At 36.6% G+C, this 27,196-nt stretch overlaps 2 protein-coding genes across 2 annotated transcripts; both read right to left on the bottom strand.

The window, feature by feature from the left end:
• Positions 1-1,529: 1,529 nt before the first annotated feature.
• LOC141336803 (glutathione hydrolase 1 proenzyme-like) lies at positions 1,530-11,050 on the bottom strand. Its single transcript, XM_073842530.1, has 11 exons — positions 11,046-11,050; positions 9,598-9,824; positions 9,343-9,492; positions 8,636-8,772; positions 6,955-7,012; positions 5,836-5,861; positions 3,708-3,817; positions 3,129-3,244; positions 2,895-3,010; positions 2,624-2,731; positions 1,530-2,513 (listed from the first exon to the last, which is right to left on the bottom strand). Exons 1-11 carry the CDS (start codon positions 11,048-11,050, stop codon positions 2,355-2,357), a joined length of 1,212 nt encoding a protein of 403 aa, XP_073698631.1. The 3' UTR covers positions 1,530-2,354.
• LOC141336632 (NLR family CARD domain-containing protein 3-like) lies at positions 10,282-22,026 on the bottom strand. Its single transcript, XM_073842335.1, has 8 exons — positions 21,835-22,026; positions 16,555-16,674; positions 16,192-16,314; positions 14,075-15,919; positions 13,707-13,880; positions 13,454-13,627; positions 12,443-12,489; positions 10,282-11,665 (listed from the first exon to the last, which is right to left on the bottom strand). The coding sequence occupies exons 1-8, from the start codon at positions 21,942-21,944 to the stop codon at positions 11,139-11,141; spliced, it is 3,120 nt and encodes a 1,039-aa protein (XP_073698436.1). The 5' UTR covers positions 21,945-22,026; the 3' UTR covers positions 10,282-11,138.
• Positions 22,027-27,196: the final 5,170 nt, after the last annotated feature.

Here is a 27,196-nt window from a genome sequence, read left to right as displayed (position 1 = left end):
GTCAAGAGCAGTGAGTGATTTTTCTCTTTGTTGTTTTATTAACAGTTAAAATAATTTTTCAGCCAAAATTAAAAATGTTGTCATCTGGTCAATTCGGTCATAGTGTTTTATTTTTTATACCATCACTTACTCACTGTCAAAATGTTTTAAACCTGCATAATAACTGTTTTGATTATTATTATTATTATTTTTTTTTTTCTGTTGAATGTTATCTATTTAATCATTTAAATTCAATGGGCACCAGCTTCTGTTTGTTTACCCACATTCTTCAAAATATATTTGTTTATGTTTAGCACAAGAAAGAAATTAATAAAGGTTTGGCACAGCACCTGAGTGAGTAAATAATAACACATTTATAATCTTTGGGCAAACGCTCCTTTTAATGAGAAGAGGCAGTATTTTTAGTAGTGTCAATTCAGAGCTGCACACATCTAATATACAGGCACACATGCATTTTACTTTCATTTTAGACATTGTTTATATGTAAACTTTTTGTGTTTTGACAATATTAGCACAATCAGATGTGAAACATATCTTAGTTCAGTAATTTGGAGTTATTTGACAGGATTTTAGTTTATAAAATTTATATATAATCTTCTGCCTATACATATGAAAACCAATGGACAACAATATATATATATATATATATATATATATATATATATATATATATATATATATATATATATATGCGCCATTGTGTTGTATATATATATATATATATATATATATATATATATATATATATATATATATATATATATATATATATATATATACAATCAACCCTTTAATCTAGCTAAATAGTGATTTGCATAATTTTGCTTATGTCAAATAGTGTACACATTCAATTATTTGTAGTCCAATTTAAAACCCTTCATAAGGAAGTATAGAATCCTAAACTGTAGTTTATTTTTGTATACATAAAAATAGCTTATTTGTCAAATAATAACCTCTAAACTTACCACAAAATGTACCAGACCGAAGTGCACTAGATGTGTTGTTTCATATCTGCGGACTGGCGTCTCTTCAATTTCTTCTTTTACCGTTTACTTTTGTTTTCATCACACAAGGTGACTTTTTTTCTTTATGGGGGAGGGGGGTTGGGGGTTAATGTGAAGAATATCTCCCTCTTGTGGCGAATTGTCACCGAGTATGTTTGGCTTATTGTTGTTTTTGGCTTGTTATTGTTGCTTATTTTATGGATATGTTTGCTTATGTTTAACAATTTAAAGTTAAAGAGAGTCCATTTATCATGCAACTGAACTGTGAACATTTGATTTAAACACTTTTGCTCCATTATATGTTATTAGAGTGAAACTAAGGCTGGGGCAAAAACACAAAACAAAGACGTTACAGCACAAATTAACTTTTTTTTTTTTATGGTATAAAATATTAGAATCATGCATTAGAAAACATTACATTTTTTTAATAATTATTGTTGAATTATGAAATGTTAAAACATATTATTATGATTTATTGTTTTATATATCCAATTTATTTCCATGGATCTGACTGGGTGGGCTGTCAATTTGGGTGGGCCAATGCCTATTGACTTTTGGATAAATCTAAGACAAATAAAGTAACACATAAACACACACACTCACACAGGTTAAAGAGGAAAGACAGTGAGGAAAGAATGAGTTTAGAAGAGTGAAAATGTGAAATTCCAAGTTTATAGCAATTTGTGCAATTGCTTAAACCAGCACAGAAATGACAATTTGCTCATAAGTCCTTTTAGCATCATTTAGGTGCATAAATGCATTAAAAGGCAGTTTTCTGTGCCATATTCAGAACATGATGATATGTTCTCTGAACCTGAAGGTCTAGAAGGAGCTTGGTCTTTGTCCTGAATCGGGGAGCCCACCAAACAAAATCTCTGCTTATGATTTTCCTCATTTGATGTTCATGATATGCATCTCTTTTACCATTATTCTTGGTTACTTGTCCCAAATTTGACAATCTCCTTCCTTGGGATCATCAACAAGTGTCCTTTTTGTGTTAATGTTGCAAGTTTCTCAAAGCTCCTAGTTAGTTGGTTAGACATTCTTCTGGCTGGCTGGCAGCAGGGTATCAAACAACAAATTTATGATGGGGTCGGGCCATGCTATTCCTCTTCTGTGTAATTTAGGTATATAGAAGTGCTTCAACACTTCTAATCGAATCGTCTGAATTGTCTGATTCACTCTGATGTCCTACAGTGACTGTGTAATATCTTAATTTGTGTAATTTTGCACGTTATCTGCTCATATTATATTGGCACCCATAAAACACCCCAACAAACAATTTTTGAGGTATCACTTTTGCCGAGTTAAAGTCATTTGACTACACCATCATGGGCACAGGAGCAGTGCTCAGTATCCGGCAGGACAGCCGTGATTCCTGTAGTCAGATTCAGCACAGATTTTGTCCCCCTCTCGTACAACTGCCTGGACCACTGATAATGAAGTCTTATCAGATAATGAAGTGTGATATATAGTGTGATTCTTCAGCTTCAAGCCATGAATTACACTCTGCATTCAGAAATACAAATACACAGAGAAAATGTGTATAATTATCACTTTTCTCACTTTGTGATTTTAATTAAATGACAAACATTTATTCCAAATGTAAGAATTCTCACCTTATCAAAGTCATCTTCTACACGTGTCTCAGTTTCCCTGATATAAACTCTGGGCTCTTTAACCGCTTCCTGCAGGCCATTGTTGAAAAACAGGTAATTCAGGATCACCTGGGAGAAGAGACACAGGAGAGGGGAAAGGGACAAATACATTTTAAAAATTACAGCAAACTATTGTTTACTTATTGAAACATACATGAGTAGACACTGACCAATTCAGAATTATAGTGCAGAATGATTGAATGTCAATGTACCGCTTCAGTGTTTTCGTTACCTGAGCAACTGACGTAGTGATATTTGTCCCACCTGCACCACCGACCACCATTTTGACTTGTTTGCTGTGTTTGTCCAATATGATTGTGGGACACATTGAAGAAAGTGGCCTTTTACCTTTCTCAAAACAAAAAGCATTTGACATATGAATATTAATATTTATATTGGTGGGTTTACCTCTACATAATAGTCATCAACTCAAGCCATGCAAGTTTGCTTATTTATTTTTTTATACCTGGCTTAATTAAGTTGTTTTTGCCATGAGCACTTATCAGCTCAGGATCAATAAAATCGTTCATTTGGTCATTAAATATAATGCCTGTTGAGTTTGACATCACTCCAGAACCAAAACTGTGGGAATACAAGAAATATCCAAACAACAATATTGAAAATAATAGCAAAGCAACAGAGTTTCATAAAATTAAATTTGGAAGAGCATGTTTCAAGGATGCTCACTATTAGTGTGTATTTGTTCAAGCGCAAGAAAACACAAAAGAAAACTAAACACTTTTGAGATTTGTGATCGCACATGCTCTGTCTAACGTTATACTACAGCGTTGGGGCCATGACTATTAATGATCCCAAGACTATAACATCATAGTTTGTGTTGTGTTGGAATTGGCCTCTTTTTCAGTGGTCTTTTGCCACACCAGAGTTATATAAGAAAGAGGAAACGATGGTGTTTGAGACTCATGGTATGTCATGTCCATGTACACAACTGTTATTATTCAACTATGCCAAGGTAAATACAGTTTTCCATTCTATGGCACCTTTAAGGATCACTGCTCTCTTTGTCTCTTTATATTTCTCTTACTGGTTATTGATACTGTTGGTGACGGCCACAGCACTCCCATCTTCTGCGAGGACAGACAGGTGAGATGTGCCATGGTCATCAGGTACACCATCAATGTCCTCCTGCTCATAGTTGATTTGTTTGATGTCAGCTTTACAGTTTTTCTCAATTGCTAAAACACTATAACCAGTCTTTTGAACTAAAATTTCAAAACTATAACGCCATTTCTCAAAAAGCACACCCATTTCCCTAAACATTAAACACTATTCCCTGCTTTGACACATGAGTTATATTTGGTGAACTGTTACTGCAAAACTCTACACACAAATCCCTACATTTCTCAGTGCTTACACCATGTGGTCATTTAGAAAGCACAAGCATTCAATATTGTTCACTCAAGTCTGCGAAGTCTGAGCTCAATTAGCACACAATTACCCAACTGGAAACACTAGGAGTCAAAATTTAGCACACACCAATCAGAATCTTCAATGGAGATAAAAGAGCCAAAGTCAGCTTACAGTGTTTCTCAGTCACTTTGGTGCATTTCTCAGATCAGAAATGAAACTGCCAAAACTACTTGTTCAACATCCACATCATCTAGTCTCTTGTGCACATCATAAAAAGCTTCTCTTTCTTTTGATCAAGTTGTGATTGCTTTGGCACATTCATACAACTGATTATATACATTTGTCTGCGGTTTCCTACATTATCAGTTGCTATTGTCATGTTGCTCAAAATGTATTATATAGTTCTCTGTGTAATAGTCTCACCCCTCAAAACATCAAGTCATTAGCTCATCGTATAAGTCATTACCTAAATGCAAAAAATTTTATCTAGTTGTCATAAACTGTCAATCATATATTCTACACATTTCTATTAGACTTTTTGTCAATTTGCCATGAATTATTCAAGTGAATCTTGACTTTCACTAATGAAGATAATAAAGATCAACCAATGATAAAGCAGTTCTCTGAAAAAGCTCAAAGGCACATCTCATGAACCTTCAATTGGAAAGCATATATAGACAGAGGACAACGCAGGAGTTACAAATTCTGACAGTGGGCTTTCTTATTTTTATTTACAGTTTTTCTCAATTGCTAAAACACTATAACCAGTCTTTTGAACTAAAATTTCAAAACTATAACGCCATTTTTGAAAAAGCACACCCATTTCCCTAAACTATAAACACTATTCCCTGCTTTGACACATGAGTTATATTTGGTGAACTGTTACTTCAAAACTCTACACACAAATCCCTACATTTCTCAGTGCTTACACCATGAGGTCATTTAGAAAGCACAAGCATTCAATATTGTTCACTCAAGTCTGCGAAGTTTGAGCTCAATTAGCACACAATTACCCAACTGGAAACACTAGGAGTCAAAATTTAGCACACACCAATCAGAACCTTCGATGGAGATAAAAGGATAAAAGTTTTTCTCACTTTGGTGCATTTCTCAGATCAGAAATGAAATATACATTTGTCTGCAGTTTCCTACATTATCAGTTGCTATTGTCATGTTGCTCAAAATGTATTATATACTGTAGTTCTCTGTGCAATAGTCTTACCCCTCAAAACATCAAGTCATTAGCTCATCGTATAAATCATTACCTAAATGCAAAATTTTTGATCTAGTTGTCCTAAACTGTCAATCATATATTCTACACATTTCTATTAGACTTTTTGTAAATTTGCCATGAATTATTCAAGTGAATCTTGACTTTCACTAATGAAGATAATATAGATCAACCAATGATAAAGCAGTTCTCTGAAATAGATCAAAGGTACATCTCATGAACCTTCCATTGGAAAGCATATAGACAGAGGACAACACAGGAGTTAAAAATTCTGACAGTGGACTTTCTTATTTTTATTTTCACCTTTGTGCCCATATTTCTTTTTTTTTCTGTTTCACAATGACGCTGTGTGCTTTTATTTTATTTTTTAATTTTTTGTCAGACCACTACAAGTGTAACTGTGAATCCTATCCAGTCTTTTTCAATCAATATCCCACATACAGTAATGTGTAATTTTGAAGAGGAAGAGTAGGAGGTGAAAGAGGAAGAGGAGGAGGAGAAGGAGGACGATGACGACAACAACATGGAAGAGACAGAGGAAGAGCAAGGGCAAGAAGACAAGCAGTCTCATATAGTTTAGTTGATGAGTGCCAGGGTTGGATCAGGCATGCAAGAGGATTTTACCCCTGCTCCTGGCCAGGGCTAATTTAGCCTGTGATGCTGAAGAGGTTCTTTGGCCTGTCCCAGACCAAAGACAGGATGCTGGGCAGAATAATTATTTTGTTGTTTTTTGCTGTTTTGTACTGTACTCTACAGTACATTAAATTAAGGAATAAAACACTTGCAAAGGAATAGATTTGTTGTGTTCATCATGTGAAAAGTTTTTTATTTGTATTGTTTTTGTAGTATTGTTTTGAATTTATCTCATCAGTGTGTAAAACTGTTTTGTAGTGTGTTTGTTTTTGAGGATCTGTGTGTCATGTCTGAAAGCAAAGTTTGGTTTTTCAGCAAGATTGAATTGTTTTGAGTGGAGAGCTTCATTTTGACCTCAATATAGGAAGTTTGGGGAAATGAGTTAGGAGTTGTGGATTTGTGTTTAGAGTTTCGCAAATAAGAGGCATAGTTTCAAGAAATGTGTTTAAGCAATTGAGAAAATCTGTAAATAAGACAACATGGAAGAGACAGGAAGGGCAAGGGAAAGAAGACAAGCAGTCTCATATATTTTAGTTGATGGGTGCCAGGGTTGAATCAGGCATGCAAGAGGATTTGACCCCTGCTGCCTGGCCAGGACTAATTTAGCCTGTGATGCTGAAGAGGTTCTTTGGCCTGTCCCAGACCAAACACAGGATGCTGGGCAGAATAATTATTTTTGTTGTTGTTTGCTGTTTTGTTCTGTTTTCTACAGTACATTACTGTAAATTAAGAAATAAAACACTTGCAAATGCATACATTTGTTGTGTTTATCATGTGAAAAGTTTTTTATTTTTATTGTTTTTGTAGTATTGTTTTGAATTTATCTCATCAGTGTGTAAAACTGTGTTGTAGTGTGTGTTTTTTTGAGGATTTGTGTGTCATGTCTGAGAGAAAAGTTTGGTTTTTCAGCAAGATTGAGTTGTTTTGAGTGGAGAGCTTCATTTTGACCTCAATATAGGAAGTTTGGGGAATTGAGTTAGAAGTTGTGGATTTGTGTTTAGAGTTTCGCAAATAAGAGGCACAATTTCAAGAAATGTGTTTAAGCAATTGAGAAAAACTGTAATCTTACTCCTGATGTCATCCGCAAAGCTCTCTGAAGTCATTATTTTAACAATCTGTGAAATAAGATAAGACAAATATAATAAGACAAAATATTGGAATAGTGAAAAGCTATGAGAAAATGATTTCTTAACGTAAGTTACTCCCAAACGTAATTTCACCCAAAATTGAAAACTGTGCCAATGTTTATTCATCTTCTGACCATGACATGTGAGATTCACTTGCATCAGTTTTATGGCATTAACTGCAGGTGTCTTTAGATCTTGTGTGTCATATCCCCACGTACATCATGTTTGGTTCAAATATTTTAAGGTGAGTATTATCAGTAAAAAATAATAATAATACAACAATCAGTAAAGAGAAGTGTAACCAAGACAGGAAACAATGGATAAGAGTGACTGGAACAGTATCAGCATAGGATCTACAGCATAGTCCAACACATCCCTTATTGACGCTTGGTCAGAACACCTTGGCATATTTTTCAATGTGCAGGGTCTTCCATTGCTTTTAATTAGAAACCTTTGATGTCAATATGCTGATGGAAATGACATTGGGAATTTTATCTGAAACACTGAAAGTATGAATAAGGAGAAGAATAATTGTATGAAACTACAGTATTTTCTGAACGTAATGTTTTTATTATTTGAACTATATTCCATATTTACATATAATCATCCAGTCTTTACACACACAGACATCAAGAACCGGCATATAAATCTTAACTATGGGGACAATTAACAAAATTCTTAATGCTGCAATGCATGCTGTTACACCTTGGTAAAAAAATCCCATCATGCACTGCAGCATCAAGGGATTTTGTCACCACTGTTGAGGATAGTATGATGAGTGTTCAAGTCTAAAAGCCTGAGCTGAAACAGTGATTTTGTGAAAATGTCCTGATTAAGATTGTGAGCTATGAAAAAGAAGAAAAGCACAATTTCTCTGTTAGAGCAATAATATGGTGTCATTTTAAATATTTGAATGTTTAATAGCTAAATGTAAAATCTCTTCTTGATGATCTCTCAAATTAATTAATAGCAGAAGTCATCAACTGAGCTACGATTGCACTCTTTTTAAGTCATTGATGCACAAATGTTCAGTATTGAACAATTTTCCAGTCGCACAGAATAAAAATTAACACTTTAATGTTGGTAAGGGTCAAGAACCCAACTAAAGCAAACACTGATCTTCATGATGGTGGCATCATTTTAACCAATAAAACATCAACATCTGATCCTCTGTAATTCACAGTAACAGCAGGTGTTCATCACTAATGCACAATCATCATTTAATTGGTCACTTAATTATTAACTCATTAACTTTAACTCTTTGAGGACTTGGGATTTGACTTGAGACTCACTTGTGACTTGTTCCCATCTCTGGTGAAATCAGGTCATGGGCGGAATGAAAATATGTCAAGACTTGTACTTACTGACTCCTGGACTACTCACCTCTGCATATTGGGTAAAGATTTTGCTATAATTTCAAATGGTGGGGTGTTTTTAACAGAGGATTAGATATTTGGCGCCTGAAAGAGTCACAATGATCTGCTATGGAGGAAGTTTCCTCATTTTGCCCCTTCGGGATCCTACAATTGTTATTTATGGGTGAACTAACCCATTATAGCCTGCAGATATCTGATAGAGGCCAAAGGAGTCCATAAATTGAGCTGAACTCACCTCAGTGAGGTCTTCATACAGTGGATCTCCCAGTTTACTCTTCTGGGCATCAGCAAAGCGGAAAGCCTCTATCATACGATGATAGGTCAAAATCTTATTCTCTATTGTGGACACACTGCTGCTTGAGATGTTGTAACCTGAAATCAGATGTTTAATTTTTTTAACTGATCCTTAAATTGTAAAATAACTAAATACTAAAATCGAAGAAACAGACTGACTTTAAAATAACTCTTTGTGTATCTGTTTATATAAGAGAAGAGCAAGTCTTATGGCTTTTTTTACAACTGTTGCTTTTCAGACTATGAAATAATCTCATAATTTTAATGTTGAAAGATGAAGTGTCTGTGCATTGTCTGCCTGTTGTTTTGGAGGATCACAGAGAATGTAAACTGTAATAGCTTTGATCTGAACGTGTCTCTCACATGCACAGCTTCTGTGATTCCTCAGGTTCCTCAAATGGCTAGTGCTTTGCTGAATTATATCACCCTGCCAGATTATTACTCCCTTAATTCAGTTTGAACCCTCTACCATGCTGGGAAATGATGAGGATAATAATCTGCCAGTTATTTATTGATACTATTCTTGCTGCCAATCAGCAGTAGGGGGCGTGTCAAGTAATAACAGGGAGAAGAGAGCTCTCAGTGAGGGATATTAACAAACTGACTAAAAATATCAGAAGAACAAAACCCTAAAAGATGCTCGCTGACCTTTGAGTATGTTGAATATCAGAGCGAGCACAGGTCCACCGAATGGAGCATCAGGAGCAAGAAATATATAATTCCCCACAGTGAAGTTTACTGCATACTCATTCAGCACTGGCTTATAACTCTTTAGGTCCTCACGTGTTATTATCCCTCCTGTGTTACAAGACACAAAGATTCAGACAGATTTGCATGCTTTCATAAAATTAAGCTTCTTGACCCCTTATATATGAAAAGAATCACATTTAAGCAGTAAATAACCTGCATCCTTGATTTCATCCAGTATATCCTGGGTCAGAGACCCACTGTAAAATGCATCTGGTCCTTCTTCTGCTATTGTCTTATAGGTGTCCGCCAGTTGTTTAAATCTTATTGTGTCATTTTCCTTTAAGACGCTGTTTTTGTTTGAGCCACAAAAAACTTCACTGGAAAGAAAAGAAAGACAAGAACAGAGGCAATATAATGTTATTAAAATTGAAAGGCAGATGCTTTAGGAACCTCAGTGCAAATGGTGACATATTCAGAGGTGGCATTTGTCATTTGGAGGCCCTCAATGAGGAAAAAAAATATATAAAATAAAATATAGAAACACTGTATGCAGTGCAACTGCAAATAACCCTTTGATTAAAAAAATAAATCAATTAAAAACACCCTTTTTAGTTACTGTAGCTATGTCTGGCAAACAATATCACAAGATGTGCAATGACACTGGTGTTAAACGGATGAAACAAAAGTTACTTAACAACACATTACATTACAGTGCTGCAGAAGATGATCTCATTTAAACTAGGATCATATCAATCACTTAGAGATTATCTTAACTGCCTTGTGTACTGAACAGAGAGAAAACGGACTCTGTGGATCCTCTGAAACTATAATCCACAGTAGCTTTTATAAAATCACAGCAAATTAAAATGTAAAAAAAAAATTGGTCAAACACAAGTATGTAGTAGCAAATCTTTTATTTTAATTTGTATGAGGTCTTGGACAATGAAATGCATGGATATTTGTGAATGCTTGAAAAGGTTTGTCAGAAATGGGCAGTTATTTCATTAAATATATGTAAAGTGTGCATTTATATTTTGCAATTTAGTTTTTTGCTGTAATTTAATTATATGTAATTTATAACAAAATATTTTAGACTAACAATATATTTTAAAGAAATAATACGAATATGTAAAAATTAAATAAATAGTAAATAAATAATTAATACATAATTTTATTGTTAAATAATAATAATAACTATTATTATTATTTGTATTATTTGTATTTTTATTATTATTTTATTATTATAGTCAATCATGAGACACACGCTTCTCAATAATGGCATTTCACCTAAAAATGAAAAATCTGTAATGATTTACACACTCTGGTGTCGTTCTAATGGTTATTATCTTTTTCTTTTCTTTCTTATTTACAGATCACAAAAAGCAAAAAAAAAAAAAAAATGATGGTGTCTGAATGTTGCAGCTGGTTGTCAGTTTTAAAAAAAGTATGTTTTAAACTAATGTTTTCCAACTTTTAATTTAATTTTAAGTGAGAAATTAGTTTTATGCCGGCTGACTGTGCTATATTTGTTCCTATTGGCTTGCAACAGTGTACAGTAAACTCAGTATTATGGACAATGCTGGTATGAAATGTTTGACAAAAAATGTATTAAAATTATAAATTACTTTGGTCAAATAGATTCTCATGCCAGTAATTTGTACTGCATTCTCATACCTTTGATGAGCAACTATTTGTAATTATTTGTGCTTATCTCAGTTGTCTGCATTGTCTCTGTTGATTCCCACAACAGGTTGCTAAATCTGACAAATAGACAGTTCAGAATCATAAGCCTTAAATCCAGCGTAGAGGGGTTCAGTGAATGTGGAGTTGAATGTCTGTAAGTGTGTGAGTGTGTGTGTGTCAGAGACGCTGTAGAAGGACAGAGTGCCAGCTGGCCAGTCCAGATATACTGCGACTCTCTTAGAGGACGAACGGACAGGTATATTCCTGCTCATATTATTGTGCCAGACAGTGAATTCATTAGCTGAACAGTACAGACTCCAGGTTTTGTCACTGTATCCAAACCAACAGTTACTCCCTGCTTTCCTCTTGAGTCCTCTATATGTCACTGCTATATCAGCTGCCATTCCGCTCCGCTCGGCCTCCCAGTAACAGCGTCCAGTCAGACTCTCTTGACACAGAACCTGCTCATAGAGCTCAAATCGCTCTGGATGATCAGGATACGGCTGTGGCTCTTTCACGTGAGTCAACTTTCTGTTGTTCTCCGACAGGATGAGATGATTGTTTGCTGTGTTTGGATCCAGTGTGAGATTACATGCATCTGAAGACAAGAAGAGAGATGAGAGATACATGAAGGATATGTGTGTGTGTGTGTGTGTGTGTGTGTGTGTGTGTGTGTGTGTGTGTGTGTGTGTGTGTGTGTGTGTGTCCTTGTATTTATCACGTTATGGGGACCAAATGTCCCCATAAGGATAGGAATACCAGTAAATTTTGACCTTGTGGGGACATTTCTCAGGTCCCCATGAGGAAACAGGCTTATAAATCATGCACAATGAGTTTTTTTCTCCTGTGAGGGCTAGGTTTAGGTGTAGGGAAGGTGTAGGGTGATAGCAAATATCGTTTGTACAGTATAAAAACCATTACGCCTATGGAATGTCCCCACAATTCACAAAAACAAACGTGTGTGTGTGTGTGTGTGTGTGTGTGTGTGTGTATGTGTGCACCTGGTATTCATCACGTTATGGGGACCAAATGTCCCCACAAGGATAGGAATACCAGTAAATGTTGACCTTGTGGGGACATTTATCAGGTCCCCGTGAGGAAACAGGCTTATAAATCATGCACAATGAGTTTTTTTGAGGAAGTAAAAGTGTGCACAATCTCCTGTGAGGGCTAGGTTTAGGTGTAGGGTAGGTGTAGGGCGATAGAAAATAAGGTTTGTACAGTATAAAAACTATTACGCCTATGGAATGTCCCCATAAAACATGTAAACCAGTGTGTGTGTGTGCGTGTGTGAGTGTGTGCGTGGTGCGCGCGTGTGTGTGTGCATGTGTGCGTGTTTGTGAAAGAGATGGAGAGAATAAGAGACAAGACCTACATTTTCTCAGTCCAGGTGTGATTCTGAAAGGTTCTCCGTGGTCCAAACTAGAAAGAGACAAATAAAAACCACAAATGATGAATGTTTTGTTTAACGTGTGCAAGAACTAGCTAAATCATTTGTGTGAAAAGTAGCAGAAAACAAAGTAGCCTAATACAGGATTCTGGTTGTAAACTAATAAATAACCTGATAGACCTCTAAAGAAATATCAGCTTATCAAAATCAGTAGGATCCATAACACAGAAAGAATAAATTATAGAACTATAGGAAATGATGGACCCAAAATGTCAGATCCCAAAATCTTATAGTCACTGTTGTTAATTATTCAAAATGCAGAATATGTTGGAAAACTAAAGATTGTGTGGGCTTTGGAGAATTTTCATGAAGAAATATAGGCAGTTTAACGCATGAATAACTACTGTATTACAAAACACAAGATCATCCAGGTAACAATTCAGTATATTAGGGGTATTTAAAGAAAATATAAATGCAATTTTTTTAGCCTTCTTTTTCTGTTAACCTTTTGCAGATACTGCAAGGTGCATGTATCTCATAACCTCAACTGTAAAAAAGAGCTTTGATTTCCAAACAGTCCTTTTGCAAACAGAAGCCATTTAGACTAATTATTAAACCTGTTAAAAAGGCCATTACAACTGTAAGAATAAAAAAAAAAAAAAAAACTTAAATCTTTCTTTTTTGGTTTTCAAACCTAACCAACAATTTTACTCAAATGAGACTGTGCTCCTAAAGCGAACTCTTTTTTACAAAACCCATTGAAGAAATGTTGCAACGTCTTCATCTACCTTAAAAACTATTCTTAAATGCAACACTTTTGATTTGGTGCTGCAACATAAAGTACGGCTTTGTTCATTAAATTAATAATAGTAAAAACATCATGGTGGTAGGCATGAAGTACAAAACCAACAGCTGTTAACTTTGTATTGCATAGCTGATATTAAACCGGATTACTAGTATTAGTGTAAAATAAAATAAAAATACTGCCCCACATACTTGAGTATCTGCAGTGAGCAGTTTGGATCCTCCAGTTTGTGTTTGAGCAGCTGGACTCCTGATTGTCCTGGATGATTGTAGCTCAGATCCAGCTCTCTCAGGTGTGAGGGGTTTGAACTCAGAGCTGCAGACAAATAACTACAGCCTTCCTCTGTCACCATACAGCCTGACAACCTACAGACACAGACAGATCAACTACAGACACACATAAACATTATGACCAACTGCTCAGTACTTCATTCTTATTACACACCTCAGTATCTCCAGCTGACATTTTGGACTCTTCAGTCCATCAGAGAGGAGCTTCACACCAGAGTCCTGCAGGTCATTGTTACTCAGATCCAGCTCTCTCAGGACAGAGTTTGAGGATTGTAGAGCTGATGATACAGTTTCACAACCCTGAACATCGAGATTACAGACAGAAAGACTGAAAGAGAGTACAACAAAAGAGTAGTTTAATTCTTAACCTCATTCTGCAGTTTGTATTTTGATAGTATCAGCCAATATCAGCTCTAGTCAAAGACACTCTACAAATTATATAAATTATAGATACGTTAGTCAGCACAACAAACTAAAATTATATTCAGAAAGAAATCTTTATTATAACATTTAAACACTCACATGGCTTTTCTGCAGTTGATCACAGCTGGTATCAATCTTCTTCTTCCCTCATCTGATGTGTTGTATTTCTTGAGGTCCAGCTCATCCAGCACCTCCTCTGACATCTGAAGCATGTAGGCGATTGTTGAGCAGTGAGCAGGAGAGAGTTTCTTCTCTGAGTGTTTGTCTGATTTCACAAACTCCTGAATCTCTCTGGACAGAGTCTGATCTTTCACTTCCAGCAGACAGAGGAACAGATTGATGGATCTTTCAGTGGAGAGTCCGTGTCCATCTTTGATCTTCTCTTTAATGTACTGTGTGGTTCTCCTGATGCTCTCTGAGCTGTTCTCTGTGTGTGTCAGTAGATCCTGTAAGAGCCTCTGATTGGACTCCAGTGAGACGCCCAGCAGGAACCGCAGAAACAGATCCAGGTGGCCATTATCACTCTCTAGGGCTTTATCTACTGCATCTCTATGCAGATTATGCATCACATCACAAAACTGCAATGTATCGATATGGTTGATTACATAATAGTGAAACACATAGAAAGCAGCAAGAAACTCCTGAACACTCAGATGAATGAAGCTGTAGACATTCCTCTGATGAATCACAGATTCCTCCTTAAAGATCTCAGTGCAAATCCCAGAATACACTGAGGCATCAGTGACATCTATGCCGCTCTCAATCAGGTCCTCCTCATAGAACATCACATTACCCTTCATCAGCTGATTGAAAGCCACTTCAGCAAGTTTCACAATCACTTCTCTGTTAGACTGCAGGAGTTTCTCTGGATCTCTCTCTTCATACTTCTGGTTCCTCATGTTGATCTGAATCATCAGGAAGTGGATATACATTTCAGTCAGAGTTTGAGGGATTTCTGCACTCAGATCTTCTTTCAGGAGCTTCTGAAGCACAGTGGATGAGATCCAGCAGAAGACGGGGATGTGGCACATGATGTGGAGGCTTCTTGCTCTTCTGATGTGTGAGATGATTCTGCTGGCTTGATGCTGGTCACTGATTCTCTTCCTGAAATATTCCTCCTTTTGAGTCTCATTGAATCCCTGAATTTCTGTCAGGCGGTTGATGTATTTGGAGGGGATCTGATTGGCTGCTGCTGGTCTGGAGGTGATCCAGATGAGAGCAGAGGGAAGCAGTTCTCCTTTCATGAGGTTTGACATCAACACACCCACTGATGAAGACTCAGTCACATCACAAACTTTCTGATCATCTGAAAACATCAGTGTGATTCTGCTTTCATCCAGACCATCAAAGATGAACACAACTTTACACTCCTCATAAATCTTTGAGTCCAGATCTTGAAGTTTAGGATGAAAGTCCAGCAGAAGTCTGTGAAGACTGTACTGATGATCTCGGATCAAGTTCAGCTCTCGAAATGGAAGCACAAACATGAAATCTACATCCTGATTGGCTTTTCCCTCGGCCCAGTCCAGAATGAACTTCTGCACAGAGACGGTTTTTCCGATTCCAGCGATGCCTTTAGTAAGAACAGTCTTGATTTGGTCTTTCTCCTCACATCCTGGTTCAGGTGAGGCTTTAAATATGGCATTGCAATTGATTGGAGTGCCTTTTGAGTGCTTTGTTCTGGATGTTTTCTCCATCTGTAAAACCTCATGTTCTTCATTCACTCCTTCACTCTCTCCCTCTATGATGTAGAGCTGTGTGTAGATCCTGTTCAGAAGAGTTTCATTATCTTGAAGTTTGATTCCTTCAAATAATCTCTCGTATTTGTTTTTCATGCTGGTTTGGTGCTGGTCTTTGACTCGTTGTAGGTCTCCAGTCCTGATATGAGTCTGATAGTGGGGTGTAGAAGATGAGCTGATTATATCTGTGCCATGCATTTCACCTCTGCAAAAAGATAATTACAGCCATTAAAACGATGCTTAGAGACCATCTAAAATGTATTCCACCCTGAGATATTAAAATTCAAAATGAGTATGACAAAATACTAAATGAGTATGTTCAAATGCAGCTTTGTATAAACAAGGGTTCAGAATATTGAATATGATTATGTGCATTATTAAGTGCATATTTTGATTAACCTATTTTAATGTTTAATGTTAAACCATTATTCATCTGAGATGCACAATATAAAGTTGCAAATAAATGTTTATACTAACAAAGAGTCAGAGGTCACTGCTGAATCACTGAATCGAGGGGGTCTGTCGATGGATTTGTCACTCTTTACAGACACACTACTGGGTTCTGGAGACTCTGATTTCTCTCTCTTCCTCCTTTTGATGCTGATAAACCACACACATACCTGCATTTTACACAAACGTACTATATACGGTAGTTTAATGCACTGCCGAATTTACATTGACAATTGCCATTTATATTCATTAACTTAGCATGAGGTTTAGGAATTACTTTGCAAAGCTATATGCAAAAACAACCATTTGGATCAAATCTGAATCTTACTTTAGGCTCAAGTCACTTTGCATAAAAGCATCTGTCAAATGTAAAAGTGACTAGTGTCTTACCTGGGGTCAGAGGTCAGTGGTTCATCACTCAATGCAGGTGGTTGCTTCATGGATTTGTTACGCTTCATAGACACACTGCTGGGTTCTGGAGACACACCGCTGGGTTCTCCCCTGCTTCTACTGAAGATAAGGCAGAAGCAGGCTCAGAGAGTGAGGGATAGCCAACTCTTATCAGAAATCATTACAGTCTGCTGTCTTCTCTTTTAATTGTATATTTGTACCAACTGGATAATTTGTATTAACAAGCACCCTCCCCGCTCAGTGCCCCTTTTTTTGGTTTGGGCCACTGTGTAAGGTTGAAAATGATCAAAGATTTCTGCTTTCCTGCCCCAAACACTACTTCAGGAACAAAAGGGCCATTTGGCACTCCTGAGGACACAGAGGAGCTGATAGTGATCAAGGCCTGTAGGCCAAAATGTGTATACATCGGGGGTCTGCTGATTGTAACACCTTTACAGAGGGTGAAGCTGTAATTTGCTGATTGGTCAGTTTGAATGTCTCACATTTGGGTTTTAGTCACATGGTCAGGGAAAGGATAAAAGAGGACTGCAACTGTTGCTCTGGCTCTTCTTTTGACCTTGCTCTCCCTTTCTTTGCTGGAGCTCTCTTCTTGGGGCTCTGCTCTCTTTCTCTCTCTACCCCCTCCCCCCTCTTTTTCTCTCTCTCAGGTAACATTCCACATACATGTACATTTCGGGTACAATTAACTGTCTATTTTTACCATCTTTCATCTACTGTGTAACCAATTTAAGTGTAACCATAACGAAACATTGTTATTAAACCATCTTAATGATAAATGATGTGCTAACTAGTCTTAATTCAACATTAACATTGATGTGCTACCTATTGCAATACAATATAGTCACTCAATAGCAACGCTCTCCCACATATTTAGCTATTATAACTGCGCTTATTTCCGTCGTTGGTATAAGTGGCAGTGGGTGGTATTAGACTAGAAATGTACAGACTTATACCATCGTGCTGATAACATTTATTTAGTCCTTCGGCAGTCCTACAGCCTGAACCACTGTTGGAAGCCACCCTTACAGATGGTGCCGAAACCCGGGATCCCTTGCAGTGAATTTTCTGAGATTTACTTTGGTCGGTAATCAGAGTGTGGATATTTTTCTTAGTTGATTTTTTGGATAGATTAAAGCTGGCCTTCTTCCTACGGAGTGGGTAAGTATGTTTTCAATCTCCATTTTGTATGGTATAGAAATTAGAAGGTTGTGAGTAGCTTCAATAGTCCCATTACTGTACAGTCCGACAACATTCAGATTATCTCCTCGGGGATGGAAGGGAAAATTTCTAACAAAAGTGACATATTGTTTGCTTTATGGAGCGAAAAAGTTGAACCTATCTTGTGCAAACTTAAGAAAGAATTTATTGATACTAGATGTTCAGATTTTGAAATGCTTAATTGGTGGAATGCATTTGGCAAACATCAAAAGAAATCAAAACATGGTGAAATAATTGAGGCTTTAAACTTCATAAGCTGTACTCGGCTACGTGATTTGTTGACACATCTATCTTCAAGTATAGATGCTAAATGTAAAGAATTGCATTCAAAAAATGCAGAAGCACAAAAGTCAGAGGCAAAGATTCAGGATCTTCAATCACAGTTAGATACATTACTAGCTGAACAGTTGGCGCTGAGTGAAAAGTGTAAAAACCACAAGGGCATTATTGCAGATCTCAAGGCTAAGCTAAATGCACAAAAGTTGATGTCTCCCAAAATGCTTAACAGCGATGGGGAAAAAAAGCATGTTCACTTCTTAGAGGAGGTGACTTGCTGTAATGATTTTGGATTATTTAGTAAAGAGGAAGCATGTGACACTGCTCATGAAAGTGTGCCGATTTCAGTTCTTAAGGTGATGCAGCACCGCAATAGCGCAGAGTCATGTACCAGAACGCATGGTGTAAAGGAAGCATTGGAGAGTCATGAAAATTCTCAAATTCCAGCAGAACGCAGCAAACAACCCTGTGGCAAAGATAGCAGGTTGTGTAGCTCCTGTCACAAAAAAGGCCATACAGAGGAAAAATGCTGGTCACTGGGTAGGGGTAGACCTTATTTTCTGAAACATAGGATATCACTTTCTAAAGTTAAAGGTCAGTGGTTTACATGTAACAAGTCATCCTCAGGTAAAACTCTTAGTGAGTTGACTGCATTGTTCATGCAAGGCCTCCAGCTATTGACTTCACTTGCTAGTGGGTTAACAGTTTAATAGCAATGCGTTTAAAATGTAAACATCCCGATTTCAAGGATCCTGTTTGTATTTTCAAGTTAGTAATTGTGCTAAACACATTGTGAGTATAGACCACACAGTATAGTTGTTTGTGATACTACATGTACACATAGACTAGTTGAGTTTATTCCTTAAAAACACGACTGCTTTACTGTAAGTGTGGGAAACACTTAGGTAAAAGGTTGTAGATGCTACATGCATACTAGACCGTGCGTCTTGTGTAAAATTGGAATAATTGTAGTACTGGCATCTTTAAGTTGCATGTGTGTATGTTGAATTTGTTTGCCTCCTAATTGGTACACTCTGCTATTTTCAATATAGCTGCAGTGATCCATGTACAGGAGCATAGAATTGCCATGTGGCCACAGTGTGATTTCACAATTGTCTTAACAATGAAAATGCTTTCCTCACAGCAGGTTTAATTCACTCTGAACTTTTCACTTTATCATGCTTAACAAAAAACAAAGGCATTGATGTGGAAGTATTTTGAGCCAGACCACACCTCATACTCAAATTCCCATGCTGGCTCCCTGTTATAACAGGACCAAATTTGCATCACAATTGTAAAACTTCCATGCCTTTGTTTTGAGCATGATTATACTGACACATAACCACAGCTAAGTACAGACACATATAACCTCACCTGATCTTCACACACAGAGTGAAATCTACATCTGTCTGATACTGCCTTAAAATGTACTTCAATAGCATATTTCATCCAGTTATTGTTTGTTTTGTTTTTCTTTTAATTTGCTTAATCATTTAGCTACAATTTGTCTCACCAAGTTGCTTAAAATGCAAATTAGTATTTTTCACTTTTGTCAAAGTATGAAAATTTGCATTGACATATCATGTAAACATTTCTAAAACTAATTTCATTGCTGCTTCTTTGTGTGTTGTATATTTTAGTTGCAACAATGATTGTTTTTGGACAATTGATTTTCTGTATTTGGTTACACTGAATATTTTGCTGATACTCTTATTGATGAAGGGGTGATGAAATCAATAATTGTTGATGTTGTTATAATGCAATTTATTTTAATGTTTCCAAAAACAGAGCTTTTCAGATTATCTTTCGTCCTTACCTTGACCATCTTTTTAAATACATCAATTTAAATTAAGGGCTTTTTGCCAGAGACAAATTCAATCTGACCACATCATTGACAAATGCTGTGTATATCTTTACTGTTTGTTGTGCCATATGATCTTTTGGATTTACAGGGTCCCTGAGGCACACATTCACCTCCTGTGTCCTTCCTCAGAAAGAGAAACAAGTGTGTTCTACCACTATAGTTCCTGTTCTGTGGAGTTGTGAAGTTTTCAATGGTCGATTTTGCATATCAATGAAAGGTGCAATACCATTTGATGAAGTTCTCTCACACAAAGCTGAAGGGAAAACAAAGACTGACCGACTGCAATTGCAACAAGCCTGGACTAGAAGTCTGAAGATGACATCTGCACACAACAGAAAGCATGTTTCTATGGACTATGTCACCTTTTGCCTCTTTTAGGTGTGGCCAACGGTGCCAAGGGGCGTCTGTAAGGTTGAAAATGATCAAAGATTTCTGCTTTCCTGCCCCAAACACTACTTCAGGAACAAAAGGGCCATTTGGCACTCCTGAGGACACAGAGGAGCTGATAGTGATCAAGGCCTGTAGGCCAAAATGTGTATACATCGGGGGTCTGCTGATTGTAACACCTTTACAGAGGGTGAAGCTGTAATTTGCTGATTGGTCAGTTTGAATGTCTCACATTTGGGTTTTAGTCACATGGTCAGGGAAAGGATAAAAGAGGACTGCAACTGTTGCTCTGGCTCTTCTTTTGACCTTGCTCTCCCTTTCTTTGCTGGAGCTCTCTTCTTGGGGCTCTGCTCTCTTTCTCTCTCTACCCCCTCCCCCCTCTTTTTCTCTCTCTCAGGTAACATTCCACATACATGTACATTTCGGGTACAATTAACTGTCTATTTTTACCATCTTTCATCTACTGTGTAACCAATTTAAGTGTAACCATAACGAAACATTGTTATTAAACCATCTTAATGATAAATGATGTGCTAACTAGTCTTAATTCAACATTAACATTGATGTGCTACCTATTGCAATACAATATAGTCACTCAATAGCAACGCTCTCCCACATATTTAGCTATTATAACTGCGCTTATTTCCGTCGTTGGTATAAGTGGCAGTAGGTGGTATTAGACTAGAAATGTACAGACTTATACCATCGTGCTGATAACATTTATTTAGTCCTTCGGCAGTCCTACAGCCTGAACCACTGTTGGAAGCCACCCTTACAACTGCTCCCTCAAAATGTCTGTGCATGGCTCTGTATCTGATCTTGTAAGATGTGCTCCCTTTATACACAGTGCATGTGATCGTGAAATTGAAAGTGAATAGCTGCTCATTCAAAAGAGATTCAAATACTTTGCATATGATAGGGGCTCCCTGATGATTGAAAATTATATTAAATATTAGAATGATTGAGTGAGCAGGCTGTAATTGCCCAAAATTCAATGGAAGAGTGGTCAAGAAAACAGTCCTGAGTATGGTTTTAATACAGAACTGCACATAAATGGATGGCGACTGTAGAAAGCAAAAGCCAAATCCCAGACATTTTGGGCGATTTAGAAATCCCAGCCAGACGCAAGAGGACGTATGGTCACCCTCATTATTGCATCCATCAACAAAACACCTCAGGAGCCATCCGTATCTATGTCCCTGCTCCAGTGTCGAAATAATGGTGCTCGGACTGTTACAGCTCACTCAGGGCGGGTCTAAGGTAAGACGGCTGTGCCAGTCAACTATTGTGGGAGCGTCCTGGGTTTGTGTGATGTCACACAGACAAGAAGCAGAGAATGGCATGATTTAAAAAAGGGGTATTATTTTTAGGGATTAAATATTTGGATGTGTACACACACTGCAAACACACATTTATGTTCAAATAACATGTAAATGTGAATTTTGCATCCAATGACACATTTAGGACACTTGAACAAAAATGTCTGCCAAATGTTAAAATGTTTAATGTCTTACTTGGGCTCAGAGGTAATTTCTGCATCACTGGTAGAGGCCTGACTCTTCGTGGGACGATCACAGCTTATTTTAGAGGCAGTGTCCTCCTCTCTCTGCTCTTGCTGACTCATTTTAGAGGCAATGTCCTAATCTTCTGTCTCTTCGAGGAGTCTCAATGCAGTGGAACTGCCATCATCCAAGACTGCTGGAGAATTTTTGTCAAACCTTTTATGCAGAAACATAGTTTAAAAGCTAAAATAAGGATAAAGAGAATTAAAAGAAAAACAATTAAAATCAAACAGACGTAATAGGCCTACCATGCAGTGCAGCTGTTGTCATGGCAGCTGTGGGCGTTTCCATTAAAGTCTTTAGCATCTATGCTGCTCAGCCTTTCTTTTTTTGCTATTTAATACAGCAAGATAATTCCGATAGGCGTACAGATGTGTAGTACTGCAACATTGCTGTTTAGCTTTGTCGAATTCAATCGCCGTTATTATTGTAATTACATGTTTGACAACCAGCACGCATAATTCTTCCGTATTTATGTAACAGAATCAACAACCAACCAGTCGTTTATTTGATTCCTTTCTTATTAGTGTTTACATAGAGTAACGCTAAATCTGTGCACTAAAATTAATCTGGAAGAGAAATGTCTGAATGCAATGCACTAAATTGCAGCGTTTTACTTCCATAGGACGTTTATATATTCTGAAATGCTTGCATGTATAAAGTATGCCTATGCATCATCAGTATGGGTGCATATTGTAATTTGTCCTCCAGTATCGCCATATTCTCTGAAAATATAATTGAACGCATTGCGTTCAGATGCTCATCAGATTCCCTGCTTATAACATGCATCCAATTTTATAAAGGCATTGCTGAATTTTGTCCTTCTATCGCTTACACCTATCCCTCGAAAATAGGATACGGATACGGAAATGAAATCCAATAACAAAGAATAAACCCTAATAGCAGCTCATTATATGCTGCATGAAGAATGCATGAAGAATCTGCTGTGCACTTACCGCCAAATACGCGACCGTATAAGTTAAATCCGCGTGATGGCGTCACTTTAGTTTTTTCCTGCTTTCACTTTCGTTTCGGGATGATGTCAAACGGCGTTTTTGCTCCCTTAAAGAATACTGTGGAAATGGGACGCCACAGAAATGGATCATTTCAGAAAACTCTGAAAATTAGAAAATTACGTTGTCTATGAATTCTCCCTTTCCAGATGTTTCAAATGGTTTCTGAAAAATATATGAAATTGGGTAGGCTGCTCTTCAGAGTGAGTAGGACATAGGGATGTTCACTGCCGATTGGAATTCGTCCCTATCCAGCTCCCTCTAGTGGCGCAGAGTAGTGTTACATCTTTAAAGAGTCTCAGAACAGTGGCTTTAGTTTAGAGACTAAATACACACACAATATGAATGAAAATTAAACCCAACACGACAAACTACACATCAGTACAACTTTTACGTGCTTTAATGTTTTGTGAGGCAACACCCACAACCTCAAACTCATCAAGGTTTATACCCACATTACAAAATCCTGTTCAATGTTCTGCTCTGTGTGGACGAGTGGAGTGTGTGTGTGTGTGTGTGTGTGTGTGTGTGTGTGTGTGTGCGCGCGCATTTAAGGAAGCTGTGTCTAAGTGTGTGAGGGTCAAAAAGATGTCTTCACTTTCTACACTAATTTCATGGTCCTTTCATTATATGCTCTCTCCAGCTAGATCTTGATGTGTAATGAACTAATTCCATTGATTTAGATTCATTCCAACCAAAAGAGAGAATGGGGAGTGAATGAGCCATGATAAAAATATATTGTATTAATTGTACAAGCATTCTATAGTTATACCACATTTAGAAAATTATATGCAGCTTGTTTGTGCACTACATTTTGTTTACATTGTAATGCCCAGTTTGATGCTCACAAGTGCAATTGTTGAATCTGATCACCAAAAACTAAAGACCTTACATTTCAAAGGAAGTGTTATTTTTGTATAACTGTTTAATAAGAAGTTTATGTAGTGATTTTAGATTTGCGCCAGTCGAGAGAGATTGGCTATGAATGTGCAAGCTTGATTGCTGAATCTTAGCAACAGAGTTCAATGCATTTCCAATATAAAAAGAATAAAAGTTTATCCTAAATCGTGAAATGGTGAGACAACCATGACACACTCTAAAAAATCGCACTGTAAAATAACAGTAATCTACTGGCAGCTGTGGTTGCCAGCATTATACTGTTATTTTATAGCTCTCTACCGTTAATTTACAGCTCTTCATTTTTACAGTATGTTACCGTTATTATACCATGTGGTAACTCATTTTATTTTGGAAACCAATTGCTTCAAACCATTTGAGTTAAAAAAAAAAACTATTGTTTATACTGTATGGTGTTAGTACACTGAACTTATTTAATTTGAGTCCACTAAGAAGAAATATTTCTTAATATAAACCCACAAATACTTAAAGTGTATTAAGGAAGCAATTGACTTTTACTCAAGTCTTTATAGATTGTCATTAACTAACAAAAGTACAAATTTGTGTAACAAAGTGCTTAATAAAGAGATTGTCACTATATCAGCAATTCCACAATGACTGTCTTTAAATAAAGCAACAAAACCTCAGAGTTTGCGGCTCATCATTGCCTGAAGCACAAGCTCTACTCTCCAGCACAATGGTCACCCACAAAACTAAATTAAACTAACAGATCTCTCTTGTACAAAAACACACCAGTTAGGCACAATTAAATATTTACTCTCCTTACCAGTTAATGACTTTGCATAATTGTTTTTATATGAACATTCACTAATATTTTAGAGAAAATAACTTGATTTGCTTAGTAAATCTGACTGTTGTGTTTTACAGTATATTACTGTTTTTTCTTGAATTAACAGTAATCTACTGGCAGCTCTAATTGCCAGCATCTTACTGTTTTTCTACAGTGTGTTGCCATAAATTAATTACAGTTTATTACTGTTAAATTACATTTCATGCTGTTTTTTTTTCATTGTGCATCTTTAACCCTTTGCACCCACAGCAAAATCCTTAGTTTTAAATGAACACTTATAATGTGTCAACACTACAGAGTGTTTGAGTTAATGAGATAATTATATGATTGATCACGTTCTGATTGAGCATTAGTGATGAACACCAGCTGTTAACAAACAAAATCGCTGAAGAAAAACACAAAAACAACTGACTTCAGCCACAGCCTTAGATAAAATCAACTGAAATAAAAGAAGACATTAAATCTCTCAAGATCTGATTAAACTCCTAAAACAGCATTACCAGCTTCACTTATTACCACACTGAATTTATTTCTGTCAGACGTCTACAGAAGAGAGTTGCAGAGGTTTAGATGTTTTTTTTTCACTACCACGGTGGAGATCAGTGTTTACTTTAGTTGGGCTCTTGAACCTTGACGTTTTAAAGCTATTTTATTAGTTGTTATAATTATGTGTGTTTACAACATGCTTATTATTGTGAAGAAAAAAAATTAATTAAAAAAGACAATAAAAAATCTAGAGTTGTTTACGGTTTGATAATGACACAGGTTTTATCCAGCGTCTTTCCTTTCATTAAATATTGATGCTAGATTAAAAAAAAAAAAAAAAACTGAGCTTCACAAGATAACAAGATAACAATTAGGTGATTAACAAAGTGATGTTTAATCATTATTGAAGACACCTGATGTTAACAAGCAGAATCACCAAAGGAAAAAACCAAAAGTTTTTAAGCAACCATTATAGCGGTCAGTGTTTGCATTAGTTGGGCTCTTGACCCTTAGATCGTCAATATTAGATCTTGTTTGACTGCAATTACTAAGTTATAACAGCCAGACAAGCCAAGAGCAAAAGTCATCAGGTGACATTGACTGTGCTTGACATAATCATCATATAGTGACTTCTGTATTCGACATAGGATTTCCTTACAGACTACAAGAAACTGAACAAAAGAGCAATCAGTTTTGGCATAATCAGACGGCTGATGAACAAAAGAGCAACGGTGACCATCAAAAAGCGTGTTGTAACCAATCAAAACTCATCCATGACTCCCATCATGCATTGCGGCATGAATAAATGATGAGAGTTCAGAGTTGATCTGTTTATCTGAATATGCCGTTTGTCACCATTGTTGAGATTCATGGGCTGGTTCTTGATGTCTATGTGTGCCTGTGTGAAATGTTTCCTTTTTTTAACAGGTTGTAAAGTAAATCTTTCCGACAAGTGTAAATAGTGCTGAATCTTCTGTGGCTTGTCAAGGCTATTACAATAAGCAAAAAAAAAAAACATTAGACATTAGACACTAGGTGATTCACATCAAACAATGAATATGTTAAAACATAATCATCACCTGATGACATGAGCTTATGTCTGGCTGTTTTAACTCAAACACAGCAGCCAAACAAAATCTAGTGTTAAAGATATAAGGGTCAAGAGCCTAACTAATGCAAACACTGACCACTATAATGGTTGCTTAAAACTTTTGGTTTTCTCCTTTGGTGATTCTGCTTATTAACATCAGGTGTCTTCAAAAATGATCAATCATCACTTTCTTAATCACCTAATTATCTTGTTTACTTCAACACTGCTTCAGTATCTATATGTGTCCACACTCAGAGTGTTAAACTAACACTGGAGATTTTGCTGTGTGCTGTAACACACGTGGTGGAACAACAACAACTATAGATCATGTTCATCTAACAACAGCCAAAATCAACTGAACAGCATTAATGTCACTAATGCATCATAAAAACCCAGTCACAGCAAAAATTTCTATGTTTAAATATCAAGAGCCAGGAGCCCAATGAAAGCAAACACTGATCTCCACAATGGTATCGTCAAACAAAACAAAACATCATCATCTAAACATCTGTTCATTCTCAAAAAGATCTTCTATAGACATCTGACAGAAATCAAATCTGTCCGGTTAGAAATGCGTGAAGTTGGTAAAGCTGTGTGTTGAGTTGTTTCAATTTTCAGTTGATTTGATCTAAGGCTGTGGCTGAAGTCAGTTCTATAGTTCTTGTGTTTGTCTTGTTTCTCTGTCAATCAGTGATTCTGCTCATTAACAGCTGCTGGTCGTCAGTGTCTGAAGTCACTCATTAGTTTTCATTATCTCTGTAAGGTGGACTATATTAGTAAACTCATGTAGGGAATAGGGAATGAGGGTGTAGAGTTGGATTTTAAACACAGTCTCTGAGAGTCGATTTTGAACGCTGTTAATTCACGATACATAGCAGCAGGCTACTTTTCGAAATTGACAAATAATACCCAGAATGCACTGTTTTAATGGAAAGCAGCATGTTACTGTCAAAATTTGGCCGTTTTTTTACAGCAATTTTTAACAGTGCACATCTACATTTTTTTTTTTATTTGATC

Source organism: Garra rufa, chromosome 6, assembly GCF_049309525.1.
Source record: "Garra rufa chromosome 6, GarRuf1.0, whole genome shotgun sequence".
Classification (NCBI taxonomy): domain Eukaryota; kingdom Metazoa; phylum Chordata; class Actinopteri; order Cypriniformes; family Cyprinidae; genus Garra; species Garra rufa.
The sequence above is the reverse complement of the archived record's forward strand: the minus strand, read 5'-3'. Positions and strand labels throughout refer to the sequence as shown.